The sequence below is a fragment of the Dysidea avara genome, chromosome 2, assembly GCF_963678975.1.
Source record: "Dysidea avara chromosome 2, odDysAvar1.4, whole genome shotgun sequence".
In the NCBI taxonomy this organism is placed as follows: Eukaryota; Metazoa; Porifera; class Demospongiae; order Dictyoceratida; family Dysideidae; genus Dysidea; species Dysidea avara.
Window position 1 is genome coordinate 29,691,117 of NC_089273.1, and position 16,866 is coordinate 29,707,982.

General features: G+C 37.3%; 1 protein-coding gene and 1 long non-coding RNA gene across 18 annotated transcripts in view; one reads left to right on the forward strand and one right to left on the reverse strand.

Moving 5' to 3' along the window:
• On the reverse strand, positions 1-12,844 carry LOC136247044 (EKC/KEOPS complex subunit LAGE3-like). The gene is made up of 3 exons (XM_066038641.1): positions 12,734-12,844; positions 5,997-6,125; positions 1-180 (listed from the first exon to the last, which is right to left on the reverse strand). The coding sequence occupies exons 1-3, from the start codon at positions 12,778-12,780 to the stop codon at positions 51-53; spliced, it is 306 nt and encodes a 101-aa protein (XP_065894713.1). The 5' UTR covers positions 12,781-12,844; the 3' UTR covers positions 1-50.
• LOC136247045 (uncharacterized) overlaps positions 12,823-16,866 on the forward strand; it is an 18,112-nt gene continuing 14,068 nt past the window's right edge. For 3 of the 17 annotated variants that reach the window (XR_010697053.1, XR_010697049.1, XR_010697040.1), the window contains exons 1-4: positions 12,825-13,140; positions 13,696-15,781; positions 16,179-16,305; positions 16,494-16,782. This is a non-coding gene — a long non-coding RNA (uncharacterized lncRNA). Of the gene's footprint in view, positions 13,141-13,695; positions 15,782-16,178; positions 16,306-16,493; positions 16,783-16,866 lie in introns of all 17 variants that reach the window. The other 14 variants (XR_010697047.1, XR_010697042.1, XR_010697041.1 and 11 more) reach the window with 14 other exon arrangements.

Sequence of the window (16,866 nt, forward strand, 5' to 3'; positions counted from 1 at the left end):
TTCAGTCACAGCCCATACTATGTATATAGTACAGTATGCTAAAACAGTATTTATGACATGTGTTCAGTAACTGATGTAGTCTGTCCAAATCTGTTCATAGTGTCAACGACCAATATAAGGTGATCAAGAAATGATCCAACTGCAACCCTCAGTAGTCTGGCTTCTGTGGCTGTGAAATTCCTGCAGGTACAAAAAAACAAAAAAACAAAGATAAGGTGAAGTTTCTACCAAGGTTGAAACTAGGTCAGTGCTGCTGACCTGGATGAACAAGCAAAGTAAAACAAACAAACAACAAACAACAAGGAAGTCACCCGCTACGATGTATTGAAACATTTTGTTTCCTTTCACATTTGTTTGTTAGTATTCTTGTCGGCCATTTTGTCAATCACATGATATTTGTATATCAACTGAATCACCATCACGTGACGAGCAAGATGAAGCACAGAGAAGGATGATACGATGAACTATAGTCGAATTATGGTCTTTATAGTTCTTTAGTATTTTAAAGGCACAAAGTGAAGTTCTGGGATGGAAGGATGCGACAAAGGATACACTGTAGCACCATTTGGGCCAAAATTTAACGGTGAGTAACATAGTGTTAGATAGCTTTAATGCTTCTTGTACTTTAGGAGTTTGTTTAAAAGGCTTGCATAAAATCCAGTTTTCTGGATTATGCATTTCCAGTGCTTACATTTAAATCAGGCTTCAATCTACAGGATCTATCTATATAAAGCTGAAAAGCCATCCGTCCATCTGTCTACATTCCATTCGGGTCAGTCAGTTATCTCGCTAACCACCACACGTATCAAAGTGGTTTGTTTGCTTCACGAAGCGCTCATCATCTAGCTTCACCAAGTTTGTTAAAAGGCATTTGTAACTGCTACCGTTTGCCATCTACAGCGCGTTGAATGCAGGGCTATAGAGCAAAACTCACTGTAATTTTTTTATAAACTGCATGGTGAACAACTAAGCCATTCAACTTAAGCACACCTTTGTAACCAGGTTTTACTCAACTTTCATCCCAAGTGTTGTTTGGTTAAATGGGTAAGGCGTATGCTTCATAACAGTTAGGTAGTGAGTTCAAGTCCCAGATGGAGGGCGTCTGTATTTAGCGGATCACGGATTACGGATCGGCGGATCACGTGATATGCATGCTCAACTCGATTTTGAGCACTGGGAAATATTTATACCCTAGTGTAACATACAGCATACTGTAGAATTTATATTTTATCCACAGGAAGGAGCCTGAAGAGATTTCAATCGATACTATATAACTATAATAATTAGAGCGCGCGTGTATTAAAAATTTAACACACGTACAGAGTAAGATTATTTTAATTCACCTTAAAACTGAATCACTGATGTATTCTTTACACCAACACAATACTCAATAGACTAGTTCTGTATTGCAAAAACAAACGACAAAGGATACACGCCAACATATTAGAAGCCTATTCACAAGTGAGTGCGCTAGCGTATCCTTTGTCGTTTGTTTTTGCAATACAGAACTAGTCTATTGAATATTGTGTTGGTGTAAAGAATACATCAGTGATTCAGTTTTAAGGTGAATTAAAATAATCTTACTCTGTACGTGTGTTAAATTTTTAATACACGCGCGCTCTAATTATTATAGTTATATAGTATCGATTGAAATCTCTTCGGGCTCCCTACCTGTGGATAAAATATAAATTCTACAGTATGCTGTATGTTACACTAGGTATAAATATTTCCCAGTGCTCAAAATCGAGTTGAGCATGCATATCACGTGATCCGCCAATCCGTGATCCGCTAAATACAGACACCCCCCAGATGGAACAACTTTCTTTTTTTTTTTTTTTTTACTTTAGCAATCTTTTTAGCTACTCCTTTTTTCTTCATTGCTTTTGGCTACAACTTTTAATCTGTGCTTTTTGATGCACCTTCTTTGAAGCAGCATTGTTATGTGTACTTTTTCATGTTTGTGTAACTATGGCTAAATACCAACATTTTCACCAAGTGCTTTTATGGTGGCATACAGGTGAAAGATGATGACATTACAGTTGTAGGGCGTAGGGAACTGTATAAGTATTCCTTAGTGCATTAGCTGGAGTTTACATGGTTCAGTGCTGTACACATGCTTTTTAGTATGTTTGCTTAGTATACTAAAATAGTTAACTACTAACTATTAGCGTTGTGAACCAGTATGGAAAAACTGCCAGTATTGTCTAGGTCAAGCCAATTATTGGCTAAGAAGCCTTTAAACCGGTTTTGCCCACCTACTTGGTAAACCATAAATTACCCTTGCTCACAAGTGTTAACATCATAACATAACCCCAAAGAATGTATAAACATGTGATTGTAATAGCTGTTATTGTAAGGCAGGATGTTGATGGTCACTTTGGTACCACCCTAAGGCTCCCAACAGGCATGTTTAGTACCATAATGTCTGTAAATTTACATCAGACAATAACCAGTCAATATCCAACAACTGGTTTTAGTAAACTCTGCAGGTTCACAGTGCTACTAACTATATGGGCAATAAAATTGATATGCACAGGTGACATTCTATCACCGTACTTGGATATGTAACATGTTCACTGACTAGGGATGGATGTGAGTCTATGTAATGTGCACATGCACTGATTAAGTAAACAACCCATCATGCTATATATGTAGTGAAATACCTTTAATGCCACACTTGATGCACTATAAAACCAGTACTTCACCATTACTATAGTATGTTCACGTTGAGCTGAATCCTGAAAAAACAGCTAAAAATTGAAAGTGGATTTTTCTCAGCAGAGTTAACATTTCAGCCAACCAGATGATTATTGATAACAGCAAAGGTGTCAACAACAGACACGTGTGGTTTGGCTCCATTGCAAGTTCGGCAAATGGCTGTAATGGACATTGCATTTATATGGCTTCCCCATAGGAAATGTATTTGAAAATTTTGACTGGCCATAAATATTATGTCAAACATTTGAACAAAAAGATTTTGAAATATTTTTAGCGGGTCAAGCAGTACTACAAATGAGCCAAATTTCAAGATCGTGTGTAATTGCATCCATGAGTTATTAAATGTTTTTGAGGGTTCAGCTCAACGTGAACGTACTATAATGATGGCATTACTGACACCTTGTAACGTTGCATCATCATTTCAGTTTTCAGTGTTTGTAAGTTTTATGTCACTGTACATAATAGCTGTGTCCATTGCACGTACATGTAATATTGATTCATTTAAGATGGCACAAATAGCTACCAAACTTTTTAATACAAAGTCTCAAAGTCTCATGTTAAAAAGTATAGCTACTGACTAGAGCAGTATTATAATAGTCACACATGTATATGATAAGATCGAGTTTCCTTAATGTCACAGTTCTCTCTTCTGCACTAGCTTCAAACACCAAGTGGTAAAGTACGTACTAGCAATAAAATTGCCTGTTCAACATATGTGCATGTTCACATGCATAATTTCAGTGTACTAGAATATATCTACTTTAAATGTGACAAAATAATGCTTGCATATGCTATACATTATACTGTACATGAAATTAGCACTGTAAATAGATATCTTGGTTCCCATTTTAAAAACTTCATATTGCATAGATGGTACTGCACATAGGGCAGGTAGCTACCAATGCTATGTATAAAGTGATAGCACTAGCCATGTATAATGTTGAATGTGTGATTATCAATGTGTGAATTTTAGTTAATCTGGAAATAGTCCTGCTCATAGAGCAGTAATCTGGAAATAGTCCTGCTCGTAGAGCAGGTAATAATGCTAGTATTATATAAAAGGCAGTCCAGTTGACCCTGATACCCCAACTCCCTGACCACACAACACAGTTACAACTACTATGTGTACTATCTTGAATGATAACAATCAAGGAAGTTTTCAGCCTGGCCAGTAAACAGGACCACCAGTACTTATGTACTGTATTTCAATAAAGGTGTAACCTTTTTAGCACATGAAAAGGCACTAGCAATTTTTTTTGTATGGACAGATACACTACACGATAGATGGGAACAGATAGTACTTGTATATGAACAACATACATACAGAGGAGGTACAACACGCACACGTGAGCGCATATGTTTTGTACACGGAAGCTATTTCGTGGGGTTATTAACAAAAAATATGTGCCAACCGAACTCTTTTCTTATGCTTAATTCAATGGTGCAGTCTACCCCATTCAACCCCAGTGGTTCAGTTTCGATATACACAGCCTATTGGCGGAACAATCACGTGATGAATAACTAACTGTACAAAATAAGGCCAAGCAGCAAGTTGGGAAGAGAAAACCAGTGAAAATCAACTGCACAAGTGTCTAAGTAGCTTTGCAGTTCATCAAATCTTGTCTACGGATTGATTTTCGCGATTTAACCATTTGAAGAATGCAATTACTGCAAATTCTTTTCAATAGTGCTTAATTCGTGTCGTATCTCCTCTGGGTACTAACAAGATGGAGAGGAAAGTACCTAATGCCGCATAGTCCTCTAACAAGTAATTGCATGGAAGTGAAATAGCTTCATTTCTCTGTAATGTACACTATAGACTGGTTAGTGTACAAAGATCATCCCAGACATGAGGGTGTGTGTTCACAGCTTAGCCAGCAAGAGTAGTTGTTGTATTACAGATCACGGCTGATAATCTTGAGACATGAGAAGTGTGTCTGAGAAACAAGTAACAGAAGGTGGTCAGAATTTTTTAACTGTATTGCCATATTAACAGACAAAACCTACTTTACCTTCAAGCATTCTGTAATCAAAAAGCACTGTTCATTGTATATCCTTGCTCAAAGTCTACATGTTACACAGAAAGGAAGCTACATTCTTTACAGGACTATATGGCATTAAATACTCTCTCCAATTACAAACTCTAGGTACTAAATTACTATGGTAATAGTTCATCAATGTTCAGGTACAGTGCAACTACTGACCACCTCTTAACAAGACCACCCTATTACGGTGGCCAACTATAGTTGGTACTACATGTGACGGATCTGCGAAAACCCAACGCAATCATGCAAGCCTAAATGTACAGTATGAGTAAAATACTTGCATAGTGAAAACAAATTGTACAATTTTAATGGTTTGTTTGTACTTGCATATTACATAATGCTTTGTTCATAGTGAAGTAAAGGGCTAGCATCAAAACCTAGATATCATCTTATTTGCCCACTTGAGGAGTTCAAAAATCTTTGTTTTGTTGTAATAGACCCAAGATACACAAGTTATGCGTGGTTGTTCACATCATGTCGAAATGATAGTATGTGATTAATTTTATGTACTTAGTTCATCTTTGTATGTAAGTCATACAAGGAGAAACTTACCCAGTACACTTGGGCAATAAACTGTTATCTTAGTTCTCACCCTCATACTGGTATACAGTATAACTAAGCATAAGCACCTGTAATTTATTTTTCTTATACTTGATGTACAAATCAATTTTTCTGCTTTTGCTACTTCATATCACCAAGTTATTGGCATACTGTATGAGGCTGAAACTTTGCCAGAGCATACACTTGGCTAAGTAGATTATATGTAAATATTTAATAAACAGGAATTTGAAAATGTGTAATTGTGTCAGATTTTCGCAGATCCAGTCACATATACTACATGAGTTGTTTATAAGGCCAACTAATTATTAAGGCAAACATTTTGGTCCAATCGTGGCCCTACTGTATCAATTGTGGAATTGCAGTTATTTCCTACATAACACCGACATTAAAAGGTCATATAATAGCCATGGATGTTCCTGTAGTGGTTGGCAGTGGTCAGTACCGACCACCACCATTCAAATAAAATAGCCACCACTACCACTCAACAACTACTACAGATTCACTTCTGACATACACAAGTTAAGGTCCCACACTAAATTTCTGGACCCAGCCCTGTCTGTTGTAGCCATCACTATTCAGGCCCATTACTGAGTAGTGATGAAGAAAGACAGGTACACAGAGAGTGCTAGAGTCAGTACACATGATATGTGTAACATTTATACAGTAACTTACGCTGTTAGTTGACGTTGATTAACTGACAATAACTTGGACACTACAGATCTTCTTGGTTCAGGATCTACTCTGAGTGAGTTGTAAGCAATAGTCGCCTCCGCTGTTGATGGGAATGGAATGGTGATGTCACTATATGGCAAACAGTTTTAAAAGTACTTTACAGTAAAGGTTACATAGCGCGCAAACATTATATCACCACTAGTACCACTAAAATATCCAACATGTACAGGAGAGCTTCATAGTCAACAATTTTGATGAGGAAAACCAAGTTACCAAGTCACTGGATGATACAACATGACAAAAGCTACATACATATAAGAGGACTTTCCATCCAAACAACACATGCACCCATACATGGATACAACTTAATTATGTACTGAACACCTGTATATGTTCCCCACAGTAAATTGGTGTAGAGTTTAAAAATATAGCGTATTTCCTTGGTGTTTAGTTTTTCCTTGGTTAAACACTGAAAAGCAGGGGAGTACTACAAGCCCACGTTAATCAGTAATGGAATTATGTAAGGTCCTTAGCACTACTAAAATATGTTCTAAAGTAATGGATCCTTCTACAATATGTATAGTATCTCTCTTAGGGATATGTCTACCATGGATGTATTTCCTTACAAGGAAATTTGACCATGATGTTTCACATCAATACAGGAAGACTAACAAATCATTAGGTGGTTTCCAGGAATCATAATCTTTTCATAATAACTTCCTACTCCTGGATAAGCTATCATACAGTACATATAGTACTCTACCATGTACCAGATGATTACAAAGCAGGACATGTACTTGCAGCATCAATGTATTGTATCAATACAATCTAAACCCACAATGGGACTTTGCCTCAAATCATGGTCAGAGAATTTATTACTATCAACCAACTGTTTATTCTGGCTACTAAATGGAACTGGCAAATGTATGACGGGAAAGTATTTATGTGCAACACCAGCATTTACCTTAAGCACACTAACTATGTATGTATCTATGCTTAGTTTTCCTTAAAATGATTAAACAGGGTTCGGAGTTCATACATGATAGGCTATGTTTAAGTCAAGACAATATGTTAGTCTGTTTAGGTTGACCTGAAATCTTGCATGAAACCAAGTACAACACAAAAAAAGAATTTATATCCTATTGTTTCATACAGGTGCTATCCTGTGAGATCTATACCCACTCACTTCACTGAAATATTCCCAATTTAACTAAACTGGCCAAACTAAATGTAAGGGGAATTTAAAAACAATGACAAGTTCATACTCACATAACTATCTGTTGTGTTTCTGTATTGACAAGGAGTTAAATGACTTCACAATACTACAAGTGTATAGTCGGTTGGTTTGTACAACAGATGTAACAAAAGGAAACTAGGTGACCTCCCTTGTTCCACCAATTCTTTTATTTCTTTGAACTTAACTTGTAAAGTTGCACAAACTTTTGGGTGGTAATGTGTGTTTGTGCAATACAGGAATATGTACATGACGACATTAGGTGGGTACATAGCTTAACTCCTTTAGCCTAAAACTACATATAAATTGAAAGTCTATTACTAGGCTAGTTTAAATGAATGCTGTAACCACAGAGGCTCACTTGTTATGAAGTGATAAACTACAATGATCAAGTTTTCCGTGGTTCAATCTTTTCACCACGTGTTCTGTGGGTTTGACCACACGAGTCTTATAAAATTAAAATGGTGAATTGAATGGAACCCATTGCCAGTTGATATAGGAGCACCCACCATCGAGTTACGAATATTTTCATGAACACACAAGGGTTTGGGTGTTTATTTAATGATAAGTTGCTTGCACAGAAAATTTTGGTCTCATGCATTAGCTCGGAGGTAAAACTCTAGGTATCATTTTATTCCTTATTACACCATGAGTAAACTGAGTAGCCATTGGTAGTATGTTTCTAAAGATATAGTGCTTCATTAACAGCCATGGGTATTTGCCTACATACAGGCTTTAAGGGACAAAAGATTTTTCCCTGTACTTGTTTGTTAACAATATTATGACTGGTGAACCTTGTGCATACCACATTAGAACTAAGAATAGTGCCAGGCTAATTGTTTCTGTCTGGACGTATGCCCCAATTATCACTAGTGAAGTGGTCAATACACTTTGTTTTCAGTTATGTTCACAACATTACAAACAAACAACACTACAAGCAGTGTTGTTCCTCCCAGTCACAACTGAAACTAAAGATAAACGGACACAAAGGAGGAAAGTCCATGAAGCATTCATTGCATGTACTGCCCAAAGGCACCTGTTGGGCTGAAGTGACATAAAAATCAAGCCCATAGTATTAGCCGCAATTGAGTTATGCTTGTCTGAAAGCATTAACATATGTTGTACAGTGTAGTACATTTGGGTTTGATTACACCAATCCAATACTGCCAAGGCACCATGAAGGTATATTGTGAGGTTAGTTTGGTGATATTCTTGGCCAGAAAAGCCCAAAACACTATATTGTAATGTATACATACTATAAAAAAAAATCTATTTAAGAGTGATGACCTAATCAACACTTATCATAACATTTCATGACATCATATTACATAACATGTTTTGTCATTTGACACAATACATTGTAAAGGAAGTTCACTCAATTACACATTGATAATGTACTATGTAGTAATGCACATATTGATACACTGTACTTGAGCTACTTTCAGTGTTACAATAGTTGTTCCCCAATATGAGTATTGTAATGGTTTCATTGGAATGGATAAGTTTTCAGTACAATAGACTGTAAACTTTCACATGTGACAGAAACACTTGTAGGACTAATTATTGGTCCTATGCATGTTAATGGAATAGGGTTCGTTGTATGAAGAAAAGAGCCACAGAAATGATTGATCAAAGGCTTTTAAAATTACAGCAATAATATGTGTAGAACAATATCCTCCATATTTAACCCATGGTGGGTGTTCTTTTTGCTAGAAATGTGAATACATTGCTAGAATGATGTGGCGTATGTCGTAGTCACATTGTATCTAGAATGCCTTGTTGAGCTTACAAAATCCTGGCTGAGAGCAAATTATTAAAGTTGAGTGTCCCTTATTATCTTATCCTTGGCCAACCCCTGCCAGTCCACCTTGTTTCTAGGCCTGGATCAGCAATGATGCCCATATATGATGCAATACATGATTTGTACACAGCATGTGTTAATGTGGCATGTTTTGTGTGGGGTCTAAATTCAGCATAGCATATTTGGCTGTGATTAGTGCTGAGGTTGTCAGTGACCTTTAAACTAATGTTGCAGTAACTGAATGTTGTACAGTCAATCTGGCTGCAGTTATAAGTGAAAATTATGCTCAGCCTGGAAATGTGATTCAATCAAAATATTGGTTGGCCAATCAGAATCATGGAGTTATGTTGAATGTATCAGAAGTTGACAAAAGTGGTAAAAGGCTATTCCTGGAATAAAGTTATGCAGCACTACAGACAACATACACAAATCATGTCAAGATATTTTGAGATGACTTGGCAGCAAACATACAGGTGTAAAAGTACTAATAAAATGGCTTCTACAACATACAGGGCTCCACCACCAATGGATTTAGTGTAAGTGGAGTCCCGCTTGTCAGAGTAACATGCTGGCTGCGTTACTCTGTTTTTCTATTGTCTTTTACAGTTGTCCAGCATGTGCCTTTCTTTGTGCTGGAGGTGGTAGGCAAGGGCAGTCCATCAACCCCGGGTTTAAAAAAAACAACAAACAATACATGTACCTGCATTTAAAAATTGGGTTGATTCTGTTGGCCAGCCAATACGTGTACTCTGATTTCTGGGCATTATCCACAGATGTGTTTACACTGTTAGCACTACCAGGCACTAGACTAGGTATTTGTACACTATGAACTTTGTGCCATTGAAAGTTAATATTTTATCACTGAAATGAATACATTCCCATTAAAAGCTCTTCACCCCTGCAATAAAGTTCAATCAACCCTTGAAGTGATAGAATTAATTGTGGGGTTATGTGTGTTGATATCTCCCTTGTACTAATCAATGCCAATGGTAGGTATAACACCAGTGGCAGGCAGTTGCTACACACACACACGCACGCACGCACACACACCCTCCTCCTTTGTACCACTGCCGGGAACAAATCCAAAAAGGTTAAAAATCAAGAAGTCGGGTTGGGTCTACATTTGTGCACAGTCAGTCCTCCTCTGCTCTTAAACTATTTCCAACACTGGCTACATTGAACTGCTCCTTGTTGTTTATTACACACACACACACACACACACACACACACACACACACACACACACACACACACACACACACACACACACACACACACACACACACACACACGCGCGATGTAGTTGAACATATAGTACAACACAGCCATACAGGGTTTCAGTAATGTCTATGACCACATGTGGTGTGACTGACATTTCATATTTTCCAACATACATTGTTAGGTGTTCCTTACTGTCTTACGGCACAAGCAATCTCATAAGTGTCATTGTGTATGATACACATACAATGTAAACATTAATCCCAAAGTACAACATGCCCAGCTAGGGAGTAGTGTTTCATAACAAGAGAACTGTGTATTAACTGGTGGTGTAGCTCTCATCTCACAATGAAGCTTACTCAATTTTAAAACCATTCTAACATCAATGCCAGTTAATTTCATCTGGCTTTTACATTCAATAGGATATAAAACATGGACTGGGTTGGAAAACAGAGCCATATTTGGACTGGGACATACATACATACATGCAGAGTACATGTGCATTTGTGTTTCAGTTAGCTTCCATAATAACTATACTGTAGACTGTCGGATTAGCTAGAAAACTAAAATTAACATTAATCGCAAATCCGGACATATACGAAATGGCTACCAAATATTTAGAGTCCAGTGAAGCCCTGAAAATACTGAAACTGCTTATCAAAATGTGCTGATACAAGTAAGGACAAGTGATAAAATATCTTTTACGGACAACTCTTCTGTAAAAATATTTTTATCAGCAACTCTGACATGCAACATGTTTACAGACCCAATATTACAGTATATGAACATGTACAAGAATTTCTATCCATGTACTGTAGCCCCCCACAGCTGTTATTGTGAATACCAGATGCTTATAATAAACAATAAACTTAACCAAGGTTCCCACATGTATGTAAGTATTATTGAATTCTTAGAAAGTAAAGTCAGACTATACATGTATATTATCACACTTGGATTCTTTGAGAGTTTATGGACCATTGAGGGCACTAATCAGTCTCTATTCCTTTTGTTGAAAGTTTGCACGCTAAAAGGTAGACACTTATAAACTGCAGTTTCACAGATGAACAGTTGTTCCTTTTTCTCTAATGACATGTGAAAAAGGAAATCCACCCAATACCACCATTACAAATGGGGCTTTCATATCATATCAGAAAAGGATTTGTCAATAACTTCCCAATTCAACAGATACCTTATAAGTATTACAGGTAGTTACAATGGATTACAAAACTAAAGGATCATTATTCCAAAGGTAACCCCTGCATTTTCACATTAAACACAACATGGTAACCAACTACGTATGGGTTTTACCAGTCTCTTGTGATTCACATAACTTGTAATGAATGTCATTATCATAAACAAGAATACCTTATAGATAAGTATGATCAGGATACGTAGCATAATTATGAAGAGTACACTGCACTGCTATAAGTTTACGACATTTATACATTGCAAAGCATATACTTCATGGCATCAGTATTGTACAAGTACAGTGGAATACATTTCACTTAAACTCTCTTGTGTGGCACTTAGCATAATGCACCTATCAATGTAATCCCTGACTACCACTAATATGGACTGAGGTGGGGGAAGGTGAGGATTTTGCATCACTGAAAATTACAATTCCCCACCTACTGGGGAAGTATTGTTGATGCAAACCCTGATCAAGTCTCAACCTGCAAACCCCGGGAATGCTGGGGGTAGGAGGGAATTTGTACAGTCATGTGGCATTGGTCTAGTGATGAGTTAGTTCAAGTAGATTCCAGTATGAATGTAGTGGCTAGCACCTGAGGCACTCTTTCCTAAGGCTCCCATTCGGTGATTATTAGTTTCTCATCCAGCCTTTCTAATTATTGTGATGCGGGCGGGAGGGTATTACCATTATGCCATTATTTTATAATATTAACACACTAATGTACAGACCTTGTCCAAATTGTCTTTCTTTCTTCTACAAACATTTCCTTCACCAGCTGATTCTACTTTTCGTGATCGCCAACTGTTTTTCGACAGTCAACTGAAAGCCTGCTTTGATGAAGTTGATAGAGCACGATTGCAACTGACACTGCAGCAATTTGTTAAGGAAAACAACAGTTCTCCTGGCGATATATAGCGCAGTGTAGCGTTCATCAACAAAAAATTATAACAGTTTGGTATCACGTGTTCTTCTGAGCATGCGCAGAGTAAATAATGGCTTACCATGCGGTAGCTTAAGAAGGATGCGAGCGGTGGATGAGAAACTAATAATCACCAAATAGGGGCCTAAACTGAAAGCACACATCTTTGCTGTCAGAGTGAATTTCTTTAGTGAAGACAAATTCCCACTGTCGGGGAAATTTAGCGATCAATTCCCCCACCATCTCCGACCTTTCACCACCCTCAGCATCAGTGCATAACACTGATGGACGCATTACACAGTGTGGGTGTACATTGGCCCCCCTTCCCTTCATATGTGTCTGCAGTACACAATTTACACATATACACACTCACCAGTGGAGCCTGTCTGTCAGCGTCTCTACCTTACCACGTTGCTCCATTGTTGTATTCTAAGTCATTGGTTAGGGTGTGTTAATTAGAATAATAAAGTTGCAACGTCACTAGGACGTTTACTGTAATCGTTACCATGACGTCAGGTGCTAACGTTCGCAGTCTTCTTGTATAAAAACAGTCACCTTGCTGATGTTCAGAACAAGTGGAGTGAAGGCGAGTGAGATAACGCTCGAGGGCTGAGGAAAGATTTGGTGCTGACGGCGTGAAGGCAGAGCGAACGGGAGCGAGTCAATGGAAGTGTACTAAAAAGACGCGGTGGCAAGGATACGGAGACGTGGTTGGTGGACACGCAGACTTGGTTAACGCTTCTTTGTGGTGGTAGATAGTGGGAACGGGCACAGCATAAAGTGAGTAGCTAATGAGTGTGTATACAGCGTGTTAGTGTAGGTAGTAGCGTTATGAAAGGGAAAATCTCGCTGTTTTGTTTCACCAGGGAAGATGTAGTGTTACTAAATAGTGTAGTTTAGTAATTAATGTAATGCTTTTTGGCAGAGTTGGCAATATGAAGAGTGTACAGGTATAAAATTAGGTGTGGTCTTTGTTTACTTGCTGGACTAGTTTTGTGGTGGTGTTAAAATTATTTGCGGTTTTTCTAATTTTGTGACTGCATGGTTCCTGATGTGTGTATACTATTTCCGGTTACTTAGCAACAATGTTATCAAATTATGATGACTTGATATGTTTCATCATCCTCATGATGTGTTGCATCATCCTGTTAGCATACCTCAGTACATTAAGTGTTGATAATGCATGTACATATAAGGAATGACAAAGAAATGTGGTTAACCATTTATAGTTATGTGGTAGATGATGTAATGTGTAGTTGCTGAGCATGCAAATGCAGACACACACCCTGTGTATATATAAGAGATGCTATCATGAAGTAGTATTGATTCCTATAGGCTATTCAAATGCATGGGTTGTATGACATACTTACAAGTGGGTGAGTTAGCCATGGTCAGGTAAGGCCATGTTGTGTAGCTGTTGTGGTGATCATCTAATGCTATTATTATATCACGAACACTGATTCACCTTTGTAGGTAAAGCTTAGTACACAAGTATATACATTTTTCCTTAGGATTCAATGTATATCCATGTGGTAGATCAGTTAGTATATTATATTGTAAGCTAATCCATCAGCCTAGAGTTCTTGTGTTCTTGTGTTGTCTGAACCGTACTATGTTTTAGATTGGATTATAATATAGTTGTACAATTGAGTATTAGTATAATACAGGTGTGCCTTAGTGTTTACCATGTGGTGTCTACATCCTTGTTATATTTTGTTTGTTTTGGGTAGAAAATGGCATCTGTTTCCCAATAATGGAAGTGCCAGGAAGTGCTATAATGCAAACGTGGAAATGCCAGGAAGCGCTATAGTGCGAACTTTGAAGTATCAGAATATATAATCCCCAACAAGGATTGAAATGCGATGACATCTTTCTAGTTCCTGATTTGGTAAATATTTGTGTAAACCACATTAGTATATCCACAGAAAAAATCCTCATGGGTATAGCATACACCAGCCTGTTTGGTACAAGAATGCTTCGATATTTTGTCCTTGATTGTTGAATGCTGTGGTAAAGTATTAGATCTGGTGAATAGATGCAATGCTGTTGCAGAGGACGACTAGCCTTTGGCCTTCTTCGTTAGTACCTGTGATCTTGAGTTTTTTGAGACGGTAAAAATTGACAATGTGGTAATGTAGTGTTATACAGGACAAACGCTGATCAACAAACTGTTGACCTGATTGTATGACTTGTTTCTCATCATGTCTTTCTAAAAAGAACTGGTAAAAAATTGAATAATGTTGAATGTAATACTACGATATAGGTGGTGTCGAGTACACTTGTGCTCACTGATTTCCCAAATCTGCACAATTCTATTATAGATGGGTAAATATATTGGTAATTTTGCAATGCTACAATATAATACAGGACGAATCAATGCAATACAAAATGAATCTATTATCACTTGAAGTTGTAGAGAAGTAAAAGCTGGCCTCTCCGACAAGCAAGTCAAACATCCATAGTACATACAACAACCAATAGTGAAAGTACTAACATGTGCCCTGCATTGGTGTAAGTAACTACATATTGGTATATAAAATAGACTATAGTACGATGTTACAATAACCCTTATTGTAAACTGCATGCATACATACATACATACATACATACATGCGTCTATATTCAACCAGTCAAAACAGGATCCCGATGAATGGTTAGAAGTGTTTCTGCTTCATTTGGTATGTACATATAGTTATGTCTTGTTCATGGACCATATTATTTCCTTCAGTGCACTGTGTCTATTGTGCCATGCACACACAAAAATATCTGTTGTAGCCAGTGAGATAGCCATCCGAAAGTTACTCTGTTGTGCCACACCTGACAATTGAGTCAAAGAGAATCTGACCCATGTATCTGGTGATCTATACTTCTGGTAAACATTGGATGTGTGAAAATGTAATGCTCCAATATGATGAAGTTCATGATGAAAGTCATATGGTAGCCAACATGTATGTTAGTGTATAAGTCTGAAATACCATATATAGTCAGTCATGATACCATATATCGCTAGTACATGTGCCACATTCTCACCTGTCAAAACAGAATACATGACAAAGTGAAATGAAGCCATTCTCTCCTGGTAAAGTGTCTGCACCAATCATGCATATCCTGTTCATGCCACATGTTTCAGTCTATTATGTAAGTACAGTGTTTTCCTGTTTCGTGACTTTGTTTGGTGTGGTTGTTTGTTTGGAGCTCAAAAGTGTATATGTATACATGCTAGTTCTTTAACAATGGATCCTTGTTGAAAATTGATGATCTGTAGTTCTCCATTGCTTGAAGTGTTTGTAAGTAAATCAGTTTGTATGGAGTATAACTTTTTTAATAGGAAGTGATCTATCCATTTATTTTAATATGTGTTCTGATGTTCAGTTTTGATTCACCACCTGTTTATTGGTAACAAGGTTTGATCTGTGATCATGTTAGTGAAATTGTTAGTGAAGCATGGATACTGTGAAAGTGTTTGTAACCCAATTGATTCTTTTTACCTGCATGTTGGAAGTGAGATAAACACCTATATAGGAATTACCTCTTAGCAAGAGTGGTGCCTATTACTCAGTAGTGATTGTTAGATGCAGATATTTATAATTTTATATGACTAAAAATTAAGAGTCTGATCGATATCAAGGTCATCCCAGTATTGACATTCTTGACATGTGGGACTCAATCCTAAATGAAATGCTATTTAATAGAGAAACTTTATCCTGAAATGGAATTTGTTCCTAAAATTGCTAGATCTAGTGTATTAGTAGAACTACTAGCTAGTTTCATTGCAATAAATACAATGCCCTTATCATGGTTTTATCCATCATTCTCAGCTGACCATCAATGTACAAAGAGAAACTGTTGATCTAGTAGAGAGAATATGTGATGAGTGGCCCTAAGTCAGCAAGTGCCAACTGTATAAGCTAAGTCTCGACAATTTTTATATCTGGCATCACTGTGGTATGTAAACCCGATGTATTCTTTCTTGTTCTTGTGACTTCTGTATCTACATAATGTTTCTGTTCCCACTCCACATGTACGTATGTGTGTGCTTGCATATTCTCTTTCCAAGGTTTCATCTGTAGTTCTCAACATATCAGTATAGATGTAAGTACATTAGTTTGTATAGAATGTGAGCTTGTTTACAGGAAATCTTGATTCATCACGCATCATATATAAAATATATGATCTGAAATCAACTGTTGATTATCTGATAATACGTAGTAGCCACGGAAATGATCCATCCTTGGTAGGAACTGGTGTAAGGAAGCTGATGTATACTCAGAATTGAAATGCACAAGTTACTGGCCAAGTTGACCCACATTTGTAAACCCATATCTGTGTTGACCACATACGTACATAGTTAGGACACAGTACATGTGTACATTCTCAAATGTCCAGCAGAATACTATGTCACAAAGAAAAGCCCTCGATCAGGTAAAGAAACAGCTAGGACCGGCTATGCATATCCTTATATACTACCTCATATCAATGTTATTCGTGGAATATACAAGTGAAGTG